General features: G+C 43.1%; 1 protein-coding gene across 1 annotated transcript; it reads right to left on the bottom strand.

The window, feature by feature from the left end:
* Positions 1–2,617: 2,617 nt before the first annotated feature.
* LOC116916155 (fibronectin type-III domain-containing protein 3A) lies at positions 2,618–20,228 on the bottom strand. The gene is given in 19 exon segments (XM_045169764.1): positions 2,618–4,336; positions 4,503–4,703; positions 4,779–4,912; positions 5,004–5,170; positions 5,281–5,484; positions 5,577–5,836; positions 5,927–6,283; positions 6,379–6,551; positions 6,681–7,104; positions 7,286–7,895; positions 8,026–8,234; positions 8,352–8,407; positions 8,410–8,514; positions 8,649–8,831; positions 9,224–9,443; positions 10,966–11,336; positions 16,644–17,514; positions 17,516–18,342; positions 19,743–20,228. Coding segments are annotated over 18 exon segments (5,364 nt in total). The 5' UTR covers positions 18,215–18,342; positions 19,743–20,228; the 3' UTR covers positions 2,618–4,216.
* Positions 20,229–22,701: the final 2,473 nt, after the last annotated feature.

Genomic DNA, 22,701 nt, shown 5'->3' with positions numbered 1-22,701 from the left:
GAGTAGATTGAAGGACCTGTCTCGCGAATCACCATCTTGACTTTATTCACGTTGCGGGTGAAATTTCTTCGATGATGGGAACGTTTGCTGATCAGGGTTGCAGGATCGAGACGACTTGTCGAATCCGAGGCGAACGAACGAGTGGGCGAAAGGCCTCGAATAACAGCATCAGTGGCGGCAACGATCAAATCAGCATCACGAAGCTCATCTTGAGTAGCCATGATGAATTCAAGAGAGGACACGATGCTCGGAATGAAAAAGGAAAGGCCTGGAGAGCCACTTAAACACTGGCACGTAAAGAAAACTTTTGCTCAAAATCCGGGAACTCTGACCGTTACCCCTCCTGGGCTGGCGGTTGATTCAGCGTTGGGATGTAAAGAGACAAAAGCATAAAAGAAATATCCAGTGAAGAAAATGAACGACGAAAACTCAATGAAGAGAACGAATGACGAAGAATGAATGTCGAAAAACGAATGGCGAGAATGAATGTCGAAAAACGAATGTTGCGTTAAAGTTACCAGGGTCGAATCTTCCCGGGTTTCGGCACCAAAAATGTTGTAAACTAACCGTAAAATAACGATCGTTCGAAAGGCGATGCGAAATAACGATAAAAAACCGAACGGGCAGGGCGCAAAACCTTGTATTAAACTTTAAGACGCGGGCGAAGATAAAAAATGAGGGGACAAAAAATGGCGACTAGACGCTACCGTTCCAAAAACGTGACTGCCTCGTTAAAACACGTCATTCAATCACTTACGACAAAACAAAAGAATAAAGATGCGCGAATTAGAGAAACAATAGATGAAAAAAGGGGGGGTAAATTAAAGGCGCGCGCGAAGCCCGGCCGAGTTGCCATGGCAACTCGGTAACAGGATTCTATCAAAAGTTGTTTATGTGTTATAATTGGAGTGACCCTCTTTTTCAGACTTCCCCGCTAGATGGCTTCTTCATTCTTGCTAGATGGCGTCTTGACTTTTGTGGCTTCTCGATTTTCAAGGCAGTTTTCTCTTATAGTTTTCGCACCTTTCAAACAGTCACGCCGAAACCGGTGTCAGCTTGTAGGGGACGTAACGATACGTACGACTGGCCAGTTTTCGTGAAGGTCGTCTTAACCGTTAAGCCGTTCGGCGTCATCTAGACTCATTTTTAGACTGACGGAGGGATACCGCGTCATCTAGTTTGGTCACGTCTCTTTCCCCCCGGCTGTCGGGCAGTGCTTCAGTGTAAATTGTCTATTGACCACCGGCTGACAGGGACACGGTGTAATCCCACCAAGCTTACACGATGCATAGAAAAATCTAGGATTTCACCTAAACGCGTTGCTGGCGCGGCAGCAACGCGTTGGTCCCATTAAGTTCAAAAACAACTGGCTTGATGAGAAAACTAATATTTTCCCAGTATTCAGCGTTAAATTTGGATAACAACCTGTAATTTTTTGCGAATTCCAAGAGGTCAATTTTTCGAGTAAAATTTTAGTCTTAAAAGTTAAGCCCGACAAAATAAGCCAAACTTTTTCATTTTCTTTTAAAATACTCTAAAATATGGAAAACTTTATATGATTTATGACGATTTTTCCAAATCGCCAGTATGCTCCTGTATTTGATATGTTTAAAAGCACCAACTTATTGTTAACATTAACAACACATATCAATTACTAGAGTACTCTGACGCGCCACAACTGACAAATACCGGAGCGTACTGGCGATTTGGTACGGACCAGCCGCCATCTATGGAACTTAGCTTAACATGCGTAACTTAAGTTGTTTTTAGGCCTTACTACTCAACGGCCTTCGGTGTTCACGAAGTTCCCGATAGGTTTAAGGTTTAAGAGAAAAAAAATCCGGTATTATCAAAATTTAACACTGATTTCGCTTAAATTATTGGCTTTCTCGTCAAACCCATGGAATGCCAAATTAGTTCACAACCAAAATGAGAAGCTAATTCCGAATAAAATATTAGTTTTCCACAAAATTTATCGATTTTTTAATAAAACGGAATCAGATTCGCAAACACTTGAAATCAGAATTGATTTTCAACCAATTCCAAGAAATGTCGTTTTTTTGCAGATTTTGAGAAAAATGAGAAGGGTATAGCCTTCTCACTTTTTCCTTTTTCGCAAAAATCTAGATATAGTGAAAAATACATGATTTAGACTCAAAATTGAACAGTGATTACGAAAATTGACTTCGTTTTGATGTAGGATTTGCATTTTCTCAAATCAACGTAAAAAACAGGATAACAAATAGCGCGCCAGCACGCTACAGCGCTAGTATTATACAGCACAGTAATTCGGTATATTTCAAAAACGGCTGCACAGTTACACCACATTCTAACTTCGAAAATTGTGAAAAATCGCGCAATTGGCTGGAAATCTTTAAAAACATGTTTAGGTTACTCCCAGTTTTAACGCAGGTCATCTATTCGAGCGAACGCCATCCCACTTCTCCCATACAACCAAAATCATCACACCCCCAAGATCCATTGCATCGTCTCCGTTGTCCTTTGGCCGCTCATCTTATTGCACACCCTTTTTTATTTTAAAAATCTTGTGCCTATCTGGAACTTCGCGAACACCGTAGGCTGTTCAATGAATAAGTCTATAAGTGAACAAGATTTGTTTTGTTTTTTTTCCGTTTCCGTGTTTAATAAACATGATTACATCCAGCAGCACACAAAAAGCTCAAATAACACGTTATTTTCTTCTTCTTCTTCTTCATACTAGTAAACATCCAGAATACATCAAAAAGGTTGATGGGTTTTACTAGTATCTTTTTTCTTGCAATGTCTCCCTGGCAAACCGTGGATATCTTTTTTCTCCTGATGGGGCTATATAAAAATAGAGAAATAACTTCTTATCTATAACATGTGGCCAAGCAATGCTCTTGTTTTTCTTTTGTTGGTTGATTTTTGTTTTCTTTTTTTCTTTATGGATCATCGATATAACTGCATATATAATATACTGTATATATTTATAAATGGATAGAGATAAATTGTGGAATCCGTATATAAACACCCTGGAAAATATGCGTTTTTTGTTTTTTTGTTTTTTATACGTGTGTGTAGGATTTTTAAACCGAAGCATAACGTGGTTGATTGTTTTTTAAAGGAGGAGAGAAAGTCATAAGTTTACGTTTGCATCTATCGAATCCAGTAGACACAGGAAAAAGTAGAGAGATATGGAGTGAGAGAGCGAAGGAGATGTCTAAGAACAAAATGAGGGAAAATAAACTACACAAATAAAAAACAAATAAAAAAAATTGGCACAACAAATGTCGTTCGATTTTTTTTTTTTTTTCCATCATAGGTCTATGGAAAATGTTAAACTTCTCGCGTGGTTTTCTGTTTTGGTTTTCGTTATTATTACAATTTCTTTCTTTTGCGAATGCCATGGGTAACTTTGGAAAAAGGGAACGAATCAAAGGACAGATAACAGAGAGAACGTTTGCCGACTAAAGTACTCGAATGGAAGGAAAAAAACATAAACACGAATCAATCGACGGTAGATTTCACTGACGAAAAGAAAAACCAAACAAAAATAAGTGGAATAATTCTCTGCATAGCGCACATCCGAAAGAGGTAAATGATAAGGAAAATAAGAAATGTATAATATTTGAGAAGGAAAAATCCTAATCCAACGAAAACTGAAAAATCGTAACCATCGTATAACTCATGCCCTTGTCGATGAGGAATGTTGCCAGTAACAAGTGACAAAATCTGGGAAACAACTTCTCGAGGGATAGTGGGGTCATATGTGGAGGAGACGGAGGAAAGATTTGCAAAAAAATATCAACAGAGACAAGTCGGTACACGCAATTGGATAAGTCTCTTTTGCTTCAAATGTTAGCGGTGACCGCCGTTTCACTCTTTTTCCGAAAACAAAACAAAAAATACCTTGGAGTAGCAAATTCATCGATAATAACTATAATAATCGTAATGTAGTAGGGTATGCTGGGAATAATCATAGACTATATAATAGAAAAATTGATATGGAGTTAAACAATGCCGGATCGAAGGGAAGCGGTGGGTGTAATGTGCGCATTGTGTCATCTGAAAATTTTGTGTCGTTAGAGCCCGGCTCGAACTTATTGATAGAAGCCAATGGGTTGTGGGCATCCATCAATCTTTGTAGTTTTCGTTATTTTATCCATTTGCTTTCCCCCTTTCGCTATCACACATCCACGTACTCTCAACCAATATGTTTGCTGCTCATTTTTCTTCACTTAACACCAAAGTGATCCATCACAACAGCGATCATAATGGCAATGACGATGATCGCGGCGATAATGATGAGAACAACGTGCTGATCCGTCAGCCGTCTCGGCATCTTGTTCGCCATCTAGAAGCGTGAGGAGAAAACAAGATGAAGAAAATGTAAACGAACGAAAAAGAAAATCGATAAGAAAAATCAGATTAGGATACAGGCAAGAGCTACCGTGAACTCACCACACAGGGCGCTATTTTTCAAATTTGACATTTCTTCAATTATAATTTTTTTGAAATACCTGACTGGAAGAGTTCTGCTGCGAATCGATCGTCGTCTGTTGCTCGGCTTGACTTGATGGAGTGCAAAACGTTTTCAGAGGTGAATAAGCTCCTGGAATCTCACCATCTTGGCACAAACGGATTGGACACACCCTGACGGCGTACTCGGTGCGAGATTCTAATCCGTCAACGGCCATTTCACTTTCCGAGCACCGTCTCGTCTACGACATGGTTCATTCAAACGGTTACAAATCGTAACAATCGAAATTAATCGAAATTTATCAACACTAAAGTACCACTATAGGCTCCTGTGAGTCTCTGGTCCGTATCACCTCCACGAGATAGATGACGCTGTCGCTGGATACAGGTAATCGATAGGCTGACCAAACGATACGGCAGCTAGTTTCCGTCAGGTCCAAAACTTCCGGTTCTGTTAACATCAATATATAGACGCACAAATCCGTCAATGCCGTGAATCGATAACATGTTGAAGCAGCGCTTGTAATTCAATAAAAGTTTACTTTTCAGCGTTGGCGGTGGCGCTCTCGTCGTCGTGAACACGACTTCTTCCGAATACGGTCCTTCGCCCACTTCGTTGCGAGCGCATATCCGAAAAGTGTATGAGGTCGATTCTTTGAGTTTCGGCACCCGGTAGCTATGACTCGTGCCTTCGTAAACCAGATAGTACCTAATTAAAAAAAATGAAATAAAAAATAAAAAGAAAAGTTGTGAACTTCCATGAAAAATCTTTTTCGAGTAGTTCATGAAATCAAATTGACGCATGGGAAATTGCCGTACTTGTCGCTGCCGTCTTCTTGCATTTCCACAGAGTAGTGGATGAAATCCAGGTTTTTGCCATCGGCCCAGCGCAGTTTCAGGCTGTTATGATTGGCTTGAACGCACTCGAGCCGTGGTGCGTCGGGCGGCAAAGGTCGAGTACTGAACTTGAAAGCTGTGGAGTAAGGACCGACGCCGATAGCGTTAGCTGCTTGAACCCGAACTCTGTAAATGGCGCATTGCACAGAAAGCAGAGGAAGAATATTCAAAGTTGAGAGCGAGAGAGATGGGGTAGTCATTTATTGATCGAAACCGACCTGTAGGTGGTATCGGGAGTCAGATAATTGGCGTCAAAGGTAGTTGAGGCATCGTTGGTGGGGAACGTTCCCCTATCACCGATTTCCACGTTGTAGTGCGTGATGGACGAGCCGTTGCAATGAGGAACGTTCCACGAAAGGCTGAGACTGGTCGCCGTGACGGAAGTGCACCGCAAACCCGAAACGGATGCCGGAGATGATGCCAGTGTAGTCACTGAAGAAACTGGAGAGAAAACGCTGACGCCGATGGCATTAACTGCCTAGAAAAGAAAGGGGAAAACATGGCGGATGAGCGGATGTGGAAATGCGCAATAAAACAAAAAACAAAAATCCAAATTAGGTAAAAATACTTGGACGCGGAAATGGTAAGTGGTCCATGGATGTAATCCTTTGACTTCGAGCTGCTTTGCCGGCCCACTGTGATAGGGCGTGAAAATGAGTTGATCCAAATCAACCGATTCTTCCGCATGGCCGTTCGTTTGCACCTCGGCAGAATCGTTCAATGAACAGACGCTAGGGCTCTTGGTGACACGTGGATGAGGTGCCATTTCCAAACGATATTCATGGACAGCAGAGCCATTGTTGTCAGGTTCGTTCCAGACGAGCGACACCGAATGTGCCGATCGATTGGTTACCAATGGCTGAACCGGGGCGCTGGGAACGCCGGGACCGCTCTTGATCTCGAATGACTCGGACCATGGACCGAACTAAAAACGAACAAGACATAATCATATTCGTCATAATAATAGACCTTTTCGTTGAATTTATGAGCCGAAAATAGGAGAAATTTTTTGGAACGTACTCCGATACGATTGCTGGCCCGCACTTGAAACGCGTAGCACCTTCCAGGAAGGAGGGATGCAACGAGGCATTCGGTCTCATAGCCGGAGAAGACGATTCTAGTACTGCTATCCGGGTTGATCATATTTACTTCGTACTGGGTTACCAGCGATCCGCCGTCGTATTCCGGTTTCGCTATTTTTTTTTTTTTTTTTTGACAAATCAAAGTTCAATCGAAATGCCGTCAGCAAAATTAAAACCACCAAAATAAAACCACATTCATAAAAAATGTGCGTTGTTGTTGTTGTTGTTATTATTATTTACCCCATCCTAGTTGCAAACTGGTAGGTCGCACTTTGCCTACTAAATGTGGGACGGCTGAAGCTCCTGGGCAAACGGGCTCGGTCGTGACAATTAGCGTTTCGGAAACATCGCTGTGTTCTTGGCCGTTAAAACACGAAATCCGAACGCGGTAAGTGGTGCCGGGTGTTAGTTTGTCGCAGGTGAATTCTGTTTCGGCCCCGTTCCAGACGGGCGAAAAGCCTGCGCCAGAATCTATTTCCAGGGAGTATTGTTTAACGGGAGCGCCACCCGTGTCCAACGGCGGATCCCAGCGAACGCGGAAGCTGTGCGCCTGGATGCGTCCCTTGACGCTCGGGCGAGCCGGAGCTGCTGGGCGGTCGGCCGTGGTTGATAAGGAGGTCTCCTCCGACCACCTCGACAGGCCGTCGTCATTCTGGGCTTGCAACTGTGTAACAAGATCAACAACGGAATTCGTTTAACATCGGAGAAAATGTCAAAAGCCAATCGTGAACAACTCAGCCGTTTCCACTCCAACTGCTAATTCAATCCATCACCCATTTGATTGGATCAATCCGAGTGGAGCCGTTCACCAACTTTCAAAACTTGACACGTCCCACGTGACTCACCCTGAATCGATAAGCGGTGCTGCGGGTCAAGGCAGTGCAAGCGTATTCGTTGTCGGGTCCGTGATAGACGTTGAGGAATCCATGACCTGAATCCGGATCCGCCATTTGGAGCGTGTACAACATATCGGCCGGCGAAGTTGGGCCGCCCCACATTAGCATCATCTGTTTGGCGCTGGCCGAGCGTAGCGTGGGCGGAAGCGGCGGAGGGGGCGGAGCACCCATCGTCGTGGCTTTCAAAACTGGACTCCATTCACTGGCCCCGATTTCGTTGCAAGCGGCCAGTCGAATTGCATAACAAGTGGACGATTGCAGTTTGCTGATGGTGAACTGCTTGTTGCGACCCCGATAAGCTTCGCTGTAGCGGTCATTGCCCGATCCGTCGTCGCACTCGAGGATGTAGTGAACGATGGGTGAGCCGTTGTCGGCCGGCGAAGACCAACGCAACAGCAGCGAATTCCTCGTCCTGTTCTGCAATTTGGGTGAAAATGGCGTACCGGGTCGGCACGCATCCGTGCGAAACTCGACGACCGGAGCATCTTTAACCTTCAGCTCGTCCACTAAGGCACTCACGCGGATCCAATAATCCATGCCCGGTTGAAGATCCATCAACCTGTTGTCATTATTTCGTTTTGGTAACGTGAAAATGTTGTCAAGTTGTTATTATTAGATAAAACACGGAGACAAAAATAAGTAAAGAAAAGCTATTGGTTGCGTGTCTGTGACAAGTCAACCGTAAATACCTGAAATGACATTCTTTGCCACGGTAACTGCACTTCTCTTGGGGGGAGGACGATTTACTGGCGCCCGTCTTCTGCCCAATCACGGCTTCGTACAATACATCTAACCCCACCGGATTTTTGGCCAGTTCCATGGGCGTAATCGGTTCCACTATCACAGGCTCAACGGGTTTCCAGCTAACGGTGGCCGATGTCGAATCGATATCGCCCACCTACACATGAAAAAAAAATGGAAAAAATGGTTAAATAAGTTACAAAATCCAAAGGAATTTCTCAGCTTTTTATTTATTTTTTTAAATAAAAAGTTGAGTTAACTTCCTGTAACAGACCTGCGGCGCTGCAAGTTCGGTTATTCGTTCCGCCAATGCTTCTTGATGGTTTTTTTAGTGGCTGCCTCCGCTTGGTGATGCTGGTCTTGGCCACCTGAAGGCAAACTAATTTCCGGCATTCCATTCTGATTGCGGTCTTTCAGCTTTCGAATGTTGTTGTTATCTGCAGATATTTTTCGTGGAAATGTTAAGTTGCATTAAAAAAAAAAGTAAAAGATAAAACATGTAACAAAGCAATCAAATAAGTTCGCGTTAATTGCGGCGTTGAATTCGAAAAGAATGAAAAATTGAGCTGACCTTTCTTGGGAGAAGTGGGTGGCGTTTCCATTGCGGATGATGTGGTCGGATTAAGGACGGCCATTGTCACTCCGCTCCCCGTTTTGCTCGACCTACTTTCCAATTTTTTGCGAAGTTTGGCTGATTGTCTCTGCAGCCTTTCATTTTGGTAATTCACCGGAGAAGGCGGAGATGGAGAAGGACCTGTCGGCAAAAATAATTATAATAAAGATTTAAAGAAAATAAGCCAACATAAAAAAAATAAAATTGCCAATGAAATCGCCACCTTCTGGAATCTTCCGTTCTTTTTTTTTCATAACCCATAAACTGAACCATGAAAAAGTTACTATTACAATATCTATGAATAATAACATTAACGTCGACCTGGCAACGCGGGCGAATCAAAGAAACTAAAAAAAAAAAAACATCGCCCCTCCTCCTGTATCTGTTTACAATCTCAGCGGATTTCGTTTGACAGAGAAAATAAAGAAACTCGGTAAATAAAAATTCTAAAAGCGACAACGTGGCAACGTTTCTCAGAAATATTCGCAATCATGGCGGCGCCCAGAGAAGTAGAGAGTTGTGCAAGTCGATACCTTTGGTGGTATTCGTAGCCGACGACGACATGTTATAACCGTGAGCTGGTGGATGGTGGTGATGATGTTGCTGGTGATGTTGCGAATGTGGCGGTCGAGAAGCACCATGGTTAATCAGACTGGGCGGTCCACCGTAACCAACACCTCCACCGCCCGTTCCATTCGATCCGTAGTATAGGGGTGGCGTCGTGGTCGTTGGTGGAGGTCCATGCGTCGAGCCCTTGAGAAACAACAAAAGACTTGCTTGATGAAACAGAAACGCACCGAAACAAAAGCAAATATGCGGGCAAATCCTTTTAGTCTGGCCCCCTGCCCTTCCGATTGTTCAATTTTCACACCTCCAATTCATCCATGATTACGTAGAGGAGGCGTGTGTTAACTGCTTAGCAAGTGACAAACGTGTTAGGAGACACACCAACTGATGGATCCAGAAATAAAATAAGATCGGGTTTTTCTGGAAACGAGTACCGATTCTGTCTGTCTGTGTGTGCGTGCGGTAAACGTGGCATGGCTGACCAATCAGCTAGCGCCAGCTCGTGTACGCGGCACAGATGGCGCACAGCGCCAGCGCGTCAGCAATTCTCCCCCCTTCAGTCTCTCATATCTCGTTGCGTCGAAATCGTAAAACTCTGGACAACACGCAATTTAAAGCTCTTTAATCGCGCCCCGTTGCCATCACAACAATATTGAGATAGAGGAAATATCGCCACTCCTGAAAAACAATTGTGATTCTTCCCAAAGACTCGGAAAAATAAAAGCAAAAGAATGCGGATATCATACTGTAAAGTAATAATAATAAAAAAAGGGACCCCTATTAAAACGAAACCGTTTTTTTTTTTGTTTTGTTTTTTTTTTTGCTTTAATCCGTCAAGGAGGAAAAGCCGGTTTTCCCCCCTTTTAACGACGTTTCAGTTGGTTACCGAGAACTAGAGAAGAAATGTTAAAAATCTCGGCTATTGCGATGGCTGTCTTACTCCGGCATAGAAAAAAATAAACAAAAAATCAGACAAAAAAATAAAATAAAATAAAATTACATCTATTCTCTATCGATAAAGCTAAAAAAAAAAAAAAAGAATAAGAAGAGGTTCCTTTTTATAAATGTATAAAAGGAAAACTTTTCGTGTTACTCGTCGTCGTCAAGTCCCTTTATGTTTTATTTCTTGCGGTCTCCGTTGGTATGTATAAATAATTGACAGCGATGCGATGCCCTTTAAGGATTTCCCTGTAAATGAACACGTAACAATCTATTTCGAGACGAAGACGAGTTACTCGATTCTTTGCTTTCATTTCCTATATTATGTCCTCGTCCTCTTCGCAATTGAATCCCAGCCGTGCTTTTACTCATTCATCTCTCCGAGGAGGTGCTATCAGTGATCAATTTGTCGGAATGCTCAAATATGAATCGACTCGATTTTTTATGTAGTCGCTATAAATGTGCGAGGAAGGAAGAAATCTCTCACTTTTTAATCTGACGGCGTATTTGACGTCATCAAGAGTCAATTTGCGTCGTGTATCTTCGACGCCCTGCCATTTGACGAGAGATCCTTTCTACAGGCTGTCAATCTCTGATGAGCTTCGATTGGATGGCACGAACCATTCAAGAAAAACAAGTAAAAAAAAAAAAAAGGCAAAAACAAAAAAATAAAATAAAAACAAGAGTGGGCGATGACATCCCAGTGACGTCACTCGGATGGGGATCGGGGGAGTACAAGAGGGGTTGGGGAAAAAAAATCAATACTTACATAGTGCGGGGGAAGCGGAGGTGGATGCGGCGGAGTGGCGAGCGGTAAAACTCCCAAGTTGTTGGGCTGTTGTGGCGGTGGGGGTTGTAGCGGGGCAGCAGTTGCCGCTCCTGAAATAGTCGGCGTTGTTGTCGACGTTGTTGTTGTTGTTGTTGACGCATCCGCTGTCGTCGTCTGCTTGTTACTTGCCGCCGCGGCTGCAACTGCGGCCGCAACAGCCGCCGCAGTTGCCGCAGGAGCTGGTGATAAAATAACATGACGCAATGTACCTCTTTCATCGACTATCTGTTGAAGAACGTGGCCAGGTGGCACCTGGACAGGCAGCGGCACAGGAGGTGATCCCGTTGACACCATCCGCACCGTAGCCGGACCTACAAATATTTAAAAAATAAATAAATAAATAAAGAGGACCAACGTTGAATTAAACAAAATTCTGTAAGCGAGAAACGGATACGAGAGAAAGAATTCAATTACAGGACAATTGTGACTAAGGGCGTTAAATCCAACTGGACACTTTCTATCAAATAATCGTCACACCATGAGCCTTGCACAGCAATCGGCTTAAAAAAATAAAATAAATAAATAAGAAGAGGGAAAAGGTGACGTCTTTCACCTGGAAATGGATGAATGTCGTATATCAGCTCGTCTTTTCCCCTACCCCAAAACGGTAGCCCTCTAATCTGGTCTATGTGTATCCTGCGTGCGTACATTTACCCGCAGAAGGAAGAAAGAAAAAAAAATAAATCAAACCCGTTGCAATAGAAAACTCCCGCGCATTGGGATTAGAGAGAGCTGGCGAGAAGCAATGACAAATGATCTTCTATTCAAACAGGGAAAAGAATTTGAATAATTTAATTTTTTTTTTTTTTGAACCACCATCTCTTTGTCGGAGCCTTTTAATTTTGTTTTCGCTTCATCTTGGAATGGCAGAAAGAGAAACTGCAAGAATTTCCGCATTCAATTTGAAAATGCAAAACAAAAGCAAACGACGCTATTTACGAGAGAAGGTTATACTTTATGTATGCGTATAGCTTAACGCAATAATAGCTCACCACATCTCGTCTTCGGAAAAGGCAAGTTCATCACAGAAAATCGAGTGCGCGACGGAGGCTAGAAAACAAGGGCGCGGCCTACGGCAAATCGATTTTCTACATCAAGCGAGGGACGAAGAGGAGACATTCGGGTGGAGGAGAAAGGTCACAAGTGACTACGCACTAGTTCTTCGTTTCGCCGTAGAGCGCCTACACTCACTTCAAACTGCTGACACTGACAGTAAAAATATTTCCAAGAAACGGTAATCATTCATTCCATTGTCATCATATCCAATCTTATCCATTTTCAACCGCATTTGACTTTTTTATTTTTTTTTTTACCTCCACCGCAGTCACCACCTACACCTCCTACACCCTTATTTTTCTTCAAAATCCTGCCGGAATAGAGATTAGCATGTTTCTTTTCCTCCGTTTTTGCTGCTCCTAGTTTTTGTTTTGATGGTAGGAAAAAGAATAAAAACGGGCAGAAACAGACATCTGGTCGTAGAATGGCGCACATCTCTGACACACGATGGGGGGGAGTCTGAGAAGTTAATGGTAACTCCATATGGCGTCAATGAAAATATCTTAAAACAAAATAGGGATAGATACTATTTACTATATCGTGTTAGCCCCTTCTTTCTCTATCAGTTGGCTCATCGATCAAGTGTCGGGCACGTCCACGTCATCACAAACTGGACGGTTTCGGTCTGCAATAACAACGCCGACCCGCTTCAAGCGGACACCCACCCATATTACATCCATTCTACAGGGACTGCAAAGAACTAATATGACTAGAACTATATACCATCGCTCCTTCTCTTGATGGTGCCACAGTGCCGTACTTTTGACGTCACCACTTCTTTAACGGGGGGAGGGAAAAAAAAAAGAGAGGGATTGCCGATGGAGGGCGCTAGGAGCATGAGGAGTTCCCAGCTGAAAAAAAAAAGGGGGGGATCAATAGTGGAGGGACTGTTACTTATATGTACAGCAGGACTTGCCCTCTGCCCCTGCACAACAATCCAGTCCGACAAGGTCTCCTTTTTTTTTTCGGGAGTCCGTTCGGAACAACAGCTGCACGTATACCTCCCCCCCTCTCGAGTTACTTCACCATTTTTTCTTGTTTTTTTTTTTTTTAATATTATTTCACAAAGAAAAAGAAAAAAAAAGACACATTTTTTAAGGAAAGAGGCTACTAATTTACCTAGATGAAATCCTTGAATTCCATCCCATTCTCGTTTGGAAAATATAATCCAATTCAATAGCTACAGGCAAGTCACTGCCACGTCTTATGTCAACGCCATGACGAGGTCTCTTCTTCGACGCGTTTAATATTTAAAAAAAAAAGAACAAACATGTGATTTACTGCAGACGGCGGGATAGACGTACACACAAAACACACTCATATTTCTACTACAAACATTGTAGAAAAAAAAATATATGTCATCGTCATCGCAGCATTTGTAAAAAGAAATCCATCTTTTTGCATGTCTCGCCTTTTTTTTATATAGAGAAAACGGGATTTTCCTCACGTTACTCGCAAGTTGTTGCATGCGCACATTTTTTTTTCTCTTTACACCAACGGTGTGGAGAATATTTATTTATTTTTTTTTCTGTTTGTTTGGCCTAATTCCATATAAGGAGGAGCAGACGCAAAAAAGAAAAACAACAAATACCCCAAGCGGAAAGTGTGTATATGCATGCGTGGCAGACTGGAAAATTGTTGTTTCTCTCCCACCTAAGGACCCCCACACGCACCTGTCGATGTTCCTTTATTCGTTTTGCTACACAATTTTTTATTTTTTTTTTATTTATTAAATAATGCTGGCATCTGCGTCATTGAATGCGCACCAAACTTTTATCGATAAGAACCGGATTTGAACCGAAAAGCACAGCGACGAAACAAAAGAGATGATTGTCATCCTTGCTGAGCCGTGCCCAGTCGATAGAGTTATTAGGATCATGTTTTGTCCCATTTTACAGCAAGGCCATATCGAGTTTCTTTTCGGCAAATTACCTTCGTCAACATTATCCTCCATCTCTGCCACACGGTGGGTGTCCATAGCTATCTAATGATCAGGTAAGGTAACACGAATGGCCACCATATAGTCGTCTGCATGCACATGATTACGATCTTCATCACACCCGGTACAAGGTGCAATTTATTAGATTTTTTTTTTTTTTTAAATAATAGTAGATACTAAAGCAACTGTAATTTGTGGATTGCCTACAGCCGTATGTGTTTTAAAAAAAAAAGGCCCACCATCGCTCGCCTGTTGGCCAGCACGTTCGCCCTGCCTCCCCCCACCTTAAGATTCACGTTTCCGTTCCCGGGCAGCCCGGGAGAAGACGGGGCACTGTGTGTTATTGACGTCACTACTGCTCCAATCATCGACGAATGGAAAGACGTATAGAAAATCAATTTTTTTGGTATGAATCATTTGCACATCGAATTTGTTTTCTTTTCTGATTTGCCAGCCGACAGCAGATGAAATGTGGCGGTTATCGGTAGCCAGACGACTTTGTAAAAAGACGGTCATCGTCATTCATCATTGCTCTCTGTTTACTCTCAAAAGCGAAAAGGCAAGAGACTGAGCATCTAGTTTCTCTTTTTTGTTTTTCCCGCTCGTCTTCTAAGGTCGACAACTGACACGAAACACATCGACAGATTTCCAGACAAGGACAGCTCCTCCTCTCCATCTTCTTCTCTTTTTCATTGACATTTTCGGGTGTTCGGTCGATGTTTTGTTTTTTCGGTTCGAAACCCGACAAGTCGCAGACCTCCCCACTGACAAAGAGATTGGCGAAGACATCCAAGTGCTGCCAAGAAAATCGTATTTGATCAACCCCCTCCTGCAATTCAATTTCGATCTCGTTCTTTTTTTTTTTTTCGGTGATCATTGCAAAATACATGATACATTCATTACGCAAGACTCTTTAGTGCTTTTGATTTTTTTTTTTTTAAGAAGGAAAAAGAGGATAAACTCTTTGTGCGTTCATTTTGCAGGGGCTGGACAAACTTGTTATCTTACAAGATTAACGAGACACGGTTATCAGAGAACTCGCTTTCCTTCTAGAGGCGTCGAATCGCGTACAAAAAAAATTCAAACGTCTTCGTTTGTTGAAAAACGAATCTTTTCTCCAGTTCGGGAGAGAAAGAAACTGTTAGATAGTGAGAAAGAAAAAAAAAAAAAGACGGAAATAAACGGCCGTCGCTGACACAAGAAAAATAGGGGGAAGGAAGAGAACTGTCTAGAATTTCCAGGGAGTGCCCCCCCAATACCAACAAGACGAGAGATCGCTATCTCCAAAACAGTACATGAACGACATCCTTCACCCGGAAGAACCATCTGTCTAAGATATAAGAATGTCGTTTGCCCCCCCCTCTTTTTTTCTTTTTTTAAACTGAAACAGTATTTGCTCTCCAGTTTCTCGGCCCTGTGATGAAGCAAATCGTCGTTCGAACAAGCAAAAAAAAAAAAAAAAGACGAAGAAAATAAACTTGTTCTTAATTGAATTGAGTTCTATATATGGAACGCAAGATTGTGAATTAGATAGACGATCGACGAGTCGTCTAGGCCGCGATAACGGGAGGAAGGAAAAAACAAAACACAAAAGAAGGGACCGGCATACTAAACAAGCAGCCGACTGCTGAAATAACACACTGGCGACACGGCCACTAACTAGGGGTTATCAATGATGGACGTCTTCAACCCCAGAAAAAAAAACAACAAAAATACTGAAGATACATGTAAAGAGCTGGAGAATGAAATGCCTGCTGTGTCTGAAAGCCTTGACAGTTCAACCACGAAACGACGACTTGTGTTTCGCTTCTGGAATGAGAGGGGTTTTTCCACACACACACACACATAAAAAAAAAACCCGAGCCAGACATGGGATGGCCAAATTTGTTTATGGACGGAAAGATGGCCAGGCGTGGACAGGGAGTGGCTCATGTGCACATCTTGTTGGCTTGACTGACTTTGAGATGTGTTTCATTTTTGTTTTGTTTTTCCCACATATTTTTCGTATACATTCTCAGCCATCAGAAATGCATGGGAGGTTCGAGTTCACTTTACCGACCGGATATCGACTCCAGGACCTGACACGCTCCACAGTCACACGAAAGAACTAAAATGACCAATTGAGTAAGGTCGAATAATGAAGAGAGAGAGAGAGAGAGAGTTTTCCAGCCGTGACGGGCACACAGAAAAGCTTCTTAACTCTTGGGGGTCTTCATCATCATCAACTGCCGCCCCCGCTGTACAACAACAAGAAGGGGGGAAATGGATTGTTAAAAGGGCCATGACCAAAAATAGCCTACGGGTGGGCAACCGGCCCCCGTCCCCACGGCCGCGTTTTGTATTGTCCAATTCTCAATTCCTCGCAATCAACGAAGAGCTGGCCGAATAGACGTGCGGGTTGGACTTTCTCCTCTCTCTCTCTCTCACTCCCAAAAAAAAAAAAAAAAAAAAAATCCAGCGTCACTAACGTCACCCTCCATGTGCGTCACAAAACACAAACATGTTGATGTCGGGGTCTGGCAGACGATAACAACTTGACACAGGCAGTCAGAGAGATAGGGAACGCCAGTTGAAAATGAAAAAAATAAGAGCCAAAAAATACAAGGAAAAAAATAAAACGTACCTTGAATCACTTGAACTTGGCCGCCCATTTGTAGGCTGACCGTTTCGCCCGGATTGACATGCAAATGAACGACATGTTGGCCGGGAGCCGAAGGTGGAGGTGGGCAAGAGGATGATGATCCGCTGTGAAGAATAACCATCGGTGGATTGCCGGAATTAGCTGCATTGGTTGCAGGTGGATTGTTGTTGTTGATGTTGATGTTGTTGATGGCGGCCGTTGTTGCCGTGCTGACCCCCGGAGACGACCCTCGCGAACGGCCTGAAGACGGCGACGGAGTGTATCGACCTCCACCGGAAGACGAATGCGTTTGGCCGGATGCACGTCTCTGTTGAGTAGCGCTGTTGTTCTGCGAAACAGATCGATGATTAGGCCGTTTGGGACTCACGCTCGAACCTCGTCCTGCCCGGTGATTTCGTCCGCCCGGTCCACCTCCGCCACCTTTTCCCGAGCCGCCAAAGGCTGTTAAGTGCGTCGGTGGGGGGCCATTTCCTCCAGCTGGTCCTCCGCCCATATGAAGAGCCGTCGGATCAAAAATGACTCCAGACGCGGGGTCGTATGGCGGGGCAGCCAACAATCCCGAATCGTACCCTCCGCCTCCTACGCCGCCGAGGTATCCCCCATAGTCGGCCATCCCGGCCGCCATGGGGTCGTGGTAAGCGTGCGGATGTAAGAAATGAGGCGGCGGATGTGGGTGATGGTGCTGCGGTTGCTGTTGCGACTGGAAATGATGCGGATGACCCATCGGACCTCCTATGACGTGGTGGTGATGGTGGTGATGATGATGCGGGTGCGCATGATGATGATGCGGATGAACGTAGCCGTGTTGTTGTCCACCTACCACTGGATGGTGATGCTGCGGCCAACTGTGCGTGGGCTTGAGCCGTTGGCATTTGATGGTGCGGATAACCGGCCATAGCCGAAGCGTCCACTAGCACCGTCGTAAAACCCGTTTCCGTGTTAATAGCCACCGGTTCCATGACTCGTGGAGCGTGCACAACCGGGCCGTGGTGGTGTTGTTGTTGCAAGTGCTGACGGTGGTGAACTTGTTGCTGCTGTCCGTTCATCCAGGAATAATCAACAGGAGGCAAAGGCAGCATGCCGGGCTCGGCCAAAATGGCGCCCATCATCCCTGCCATCGACGCCTGCTGCTGCTGTTGGTGATGATGTTGTACTAAATGAACTTTAGAAGCCGTCACTTCCATCTGTTGCTGTTGCTGCTGCATCATCATCATGACTTCGTGTTCCAATTGAACGTCCGATTCCGTATGGCTACCCGTCGTTCCGTGACCGGAATCCGGACTAGCAACGCTTAAACTGTCTTCACCCATGCTGGGCGGTGGTAGAATGAGAGATGTCGATGTCGCACGATGGTGACAAGAATCCACAACGTCACCGCCACTCGCTTCTTCTTCGTCAACTAGTTGATCCTTTTCTTTGGCTTCTTCGTGATCCGTTTCGCTGCACAACGGGATGCTGGCAACAGGCATTTTTGGGTTACGATGTACAGTCGTCTCGCTTGATGCTGATGATGGGCTTGCTTCGTCGCTATTGGCCGACTTCACTTGGGCCATCGCTGAAACTCGTACACGAGCCTCTTGCCGTTTTGCTTTTCAGCGCATTTCTTCGTCGTTAATTCGGCCCTTTGTTTTTGTTTTTTTTTCACCCAAGCAACAGTCCAATTTGTCACACTCCACCAGATCTGCTTTGTTTTTTGTTTGGCAACAAAAAAGAAAAAAAAATATCAAAGAAAACAAAAGACATTTTATTATTCATGAACTGGGTTATTCTATGTATGATGATATTTGATTTGATATTTCCCCAGCAGCTTTTATACCATCGACTTTTGATCTTTTGTTCAGACGACGTATTATGTAACGGGATTGCGATATTTTTTGTTTTGTTTTGTTTTGTTTGTGGGGGAGGTCTGCAAACAAACAATGCCAACGGAAACCCTCAAGGCTAGGAGAACATTGAACGAAATCTATAAGCGGTTCCGGCATCCATTTTTGTTGAATCGAAAATTAGTTTTCTTTTTTTTTTCTTTCCACGAAACCGCCCACCCAGGATTTCTAAACATACACGCACATAGCGTATAAAAAGAGAACTCTGCCACAAAGTTTTATTTTTTTTTATTTTGTTACGTTATTATTGTTGTTTTTCTTTCGCTTTTTGCTGAATGTTAAATCTAAATAAATAAGTGGATCAGTCCTATGAATGGCAACTCGCTATGTACAGTTACTAGAAAAAAGACATTTACTATTTAAACGTGCTCTTCATCAACCTTTTCTCTTTTTGAAGATTCATGCAAGAAGTCAACACATTCAACAGAAGGATTACATGCAAAAACTGACAGAAACGAGAAGAAGAAAAAAACGCCCCCGCCTTTGTGACGTTTGGTTGGCGTTGTTTGGCAAAAAGCCGTGCACAATTTGTTGGGACTCTTTTAAGTATTTAGGGTTTTAAAAATTGTGTCCTCTAAGAGGACGGAATGGGGTGGATGGAGACAATTCGCATTTAAGTGCCTTCAAGTATTTTCTTGAGGACCAGTGACCTAGCAACCTGAATGCAACGTAAACGCCCCAAGAAACGGCCGCCACCATAAACTCCTCTCTCTTTTGTATTCCTCTTGAGGGGGAAATTAAGATTTGAGGAAGAAAAAGAAAACCCCAAAGGGAGGACGAAGAGAGAGAAAAACATCAAATAAAATAAAAAGCAATGCCAAAAAAGCGAGAAAAGTCACGTTCTAAAACTTGATTCTCACACATTTCATGTGCTCTTAGTGTGCAATATGCCATTACAGTTTCGAAGGGAAAAATAAAGAATTATTTATGTGCATAGGGGAAATAGCTAGCTGGTGGCAATGCACTTGCCAGGATATGACATTTCACCTGCTGCACCATAATAAAATTTTCCTTCCTTGTCAAAGAACTGGTTCCCCATTTTCAAGTTAAATTTAACTAAACGAAAACTCACAAAAAAAGAGAGGGAAGAATTAAAAAAATTCTTCGACGTTCAAAACTAAGACGCAACAAACACACACACACACACAAACAATGGAGGAGCCCCAGCAAAAGAACACACACACCAACACACACGAACCTGATGCCTGTGTATCGATGACCGTTTCTCCCTACGGCCAGAACTTGTTGTCTTGACCACGAACGCACAAATACTGAAGTGAACGGAGGAAACGAGGCCCGATGTTGTGCATGCAATTCTCTCACGAACACGAACGCAGAGATGCACACACTACACACACACACACACACACCGCTTACACGCAAGAGGGGACACAGAGAACGCAGAAGCAAGGGCAGGGCCGTTCTAGTCGAGTGTAGGATGGGAAATGAAGACTACAGCGCGTGTAGCAAACACGACGCCCTGAGAGAGAAAGGAGATTTTGACAGTTCAGACCTCTTCGTCTCTCTCTCTCTCTCTCTCTTTCTCCCTCTCTCTCTCTCTCTCTCTCAATGTGGACGTGATGCAGAAACGGGTAGGGACTCGGAGAATGACAGTCTAATTTGAGAGGAAAATACACAAAAAAAAAAAACTCAAGTGGGCGGAGACATCCGGCGTCACCTCCATTTTCCTTGGCATGGATCTCGCTTTTCGCCATCTGGCGGCCAACATAAGCACCTTGTTACGGAATCAAATTTAAAAAAAAATTATCAAAATAATACTAAAAATCAAATGAAAAAAATAAAACAAAAATCAACCTTAAAAGCCACGAAGCGTGAAAGAAATCCCCGATATAAGTGCGTGTGAAAGGAAACGGTTCATTGCTGCCAGTCACATCTAAAGACTTTGGCAACAGACAATGAACATCAAATTCAAATGTCCCCTGTAGATAAAATGTCAATGGAAAGCAGACACCTTGCATAGAGGAAGAAATGTCGTCGAACTCTCCGAATAATGAATGAGCGACATTACATTGCACGGTCTCCGACGATGTAGTGTGATGTTTAGTTTTTCGCTCCGACAGAGAAGAGAAGGTGTGTGCGCTGGGAGGCCTTGTTTGTATGTCGTGACAAAGTGGCTTGAAGACAACGACGACAATGGAAATTTGAAGTTACGGTAGGAGACAAATTGGGAAGCGACAGAGAGAACGAAGAAAGAGATCGTTAATGTCACATACGTATGTCTAAATCCCATGTTAACATTATTTTTACAGAGACGTCTGCCAATACGACTTCTTTTCCCCCATCAACGACGACGCTACAAAACAGTTAATACTTAAACATATTCAAGTGACTTTGCTCAGAAATACACAATTTACACTTAATTTATTTTATTTTTTTAAGTCAGATATAATTTGAATTTTTGCATAAGAAATTCCAATTTAATAATAATAGAAATGTTGATACAAGCACATGAACATTGAATTGCCTTAGAAGCAACCGAATCTCAGTAAGATTCATTAAAACAGAGTATTTTAATTAGAGGCAAAGCAAACGATTCAGTAAAATTTGAAAATAGCAATTCTCTTACGTAGGCTTTGAATAATCCTATCCTTCATAGTCGTGTGGAATAATTTGCTGCCCGCTTGCTCCCTTTGCACCCCACATTTTTTCGTCCAGCACAAAAAGATGCGCCCTAAGTTACACAGTTATACACAAGCCATATTTACATACAGTTTTATAATAGAGATAACATTTTTTAAAAAACAACCATCAAGCGAACGTGAATCCCTCGTATCTCTTCATTCTAAATAGCATCAACAACATTTCCCAATTATCGTCATTAACTCATGAAATAAATTTTGTTTTCGTCTTACTTTAAGATGAAGCGCAGCAGTCCTTGTATTCCACGATTTTATTATCCAGTAGGGAAACGATTTAAATCGATTGGGGAACGAACCTTTTAGTTCCAGCTGCATATTTTTTGACATCGCAAGAAGCCGCCTGCCACACGAATACGAATATGTAGCAAGTTTACGACACCTACCGTTTCAATATCTGTACATCGGTCGACATGCATGACACAAACAAGTGTAACACTTGTGACAACAGCGTTCCCCGCTGTGGCTGTTTTTGACGATTTAATCTTATCGTCCCTTCTTTTTTTTTCTAAAAAAATTGTCTTTTTACCAACCATAGATTTGTGAATACGAAGTAAGAAATGCTAGAATGTTTTCTTGTGGCACAAGACATTGCACGTTCTTGTAGCTCTATTCATTCTCAATGCGCCTGCAATTGTCACGTAGCTGTATTAGTCTATACTACTATTGCTATTTAGAATTGATTTCTAGGCCTACCACGGGCAATAGGTCTTTGGTAAGCAAACACTTACCACCGGAATTCCACTTCAATCTCTTCAGTGATTGAAACTGTGTACCCAACCAGCTGTTTGGAAGAAAAATACGATGAGTGCCCGTAAGAAAGTGTGCAATTCTCTATTATTCATTTGCTGCAACGAGAAAATGCTTCGTTACGCAACAACTTTGGTCTGTACAACAACCTCGTCGGCCTTTTATTGAGCTTTCCTTCGAACAATACGCAACCTATCGTCCTAATAGTAAAGCCTGAATTTTATTCGAGTCTTTTTTCCCCACCATTTTCTTGTCTGCTGTTCCCTGCGTTGAAGCCGTTGAAGCTATGTCTTTGCCGGCTACCCAATCAATTCGTAATGCTGACGAACGATATACAAACTCAGAGCAGGATTTTTTTTTTCTTTAGGAAGTAGAAATCTGTACACGACTTGGATCTAAGTGATGGCACTGAAAAAAGAGAAACAGCTGAGGAAGAAAGACGATCGCCGTTATTATGTAGTGACATTTCGAAAGGAACACGCCATTTATCGGAAGTTCAACTGCATCATCCGCTCTGTCACTGTGTATGAAAGGCTAATTCGTTATCGACGACGCTTGAATTTTTCAACTCGAAATTTGTTGGCAAATCTTCTGCTGGCGGAAGCCAAACACATTTTGGCATTGGCCCCATTCTGCGAAACCCTTCGGAAAGACAGTGACTGCCGCAAAAGGGTTTTTGAAATAACATGTCGTTTCAATTTCTTCTCCTTTTACTACAAGAGGCAAAGGGCCAAAGGCTATACGAGATTT

The sequence above is a fragment of the Daphnia magna genome, linkage group LG2 (genome assembly GCF_020631705.1).
Source record: "Daphnia magna isolate NIES linkage group LG2, ASM2063170v1.1, whole genome shotgun sequence".
NCBI lineage: Eukaryota > Metazoa > Arthropoda > Branchiopoda > Diplostraca > Daphniidae > Daphnia > Daphnia magna.
Note: the sequence above shows the minus strand (reverse complement) of the source record. Positions and strands in the feature narration are given on the sequence as shown.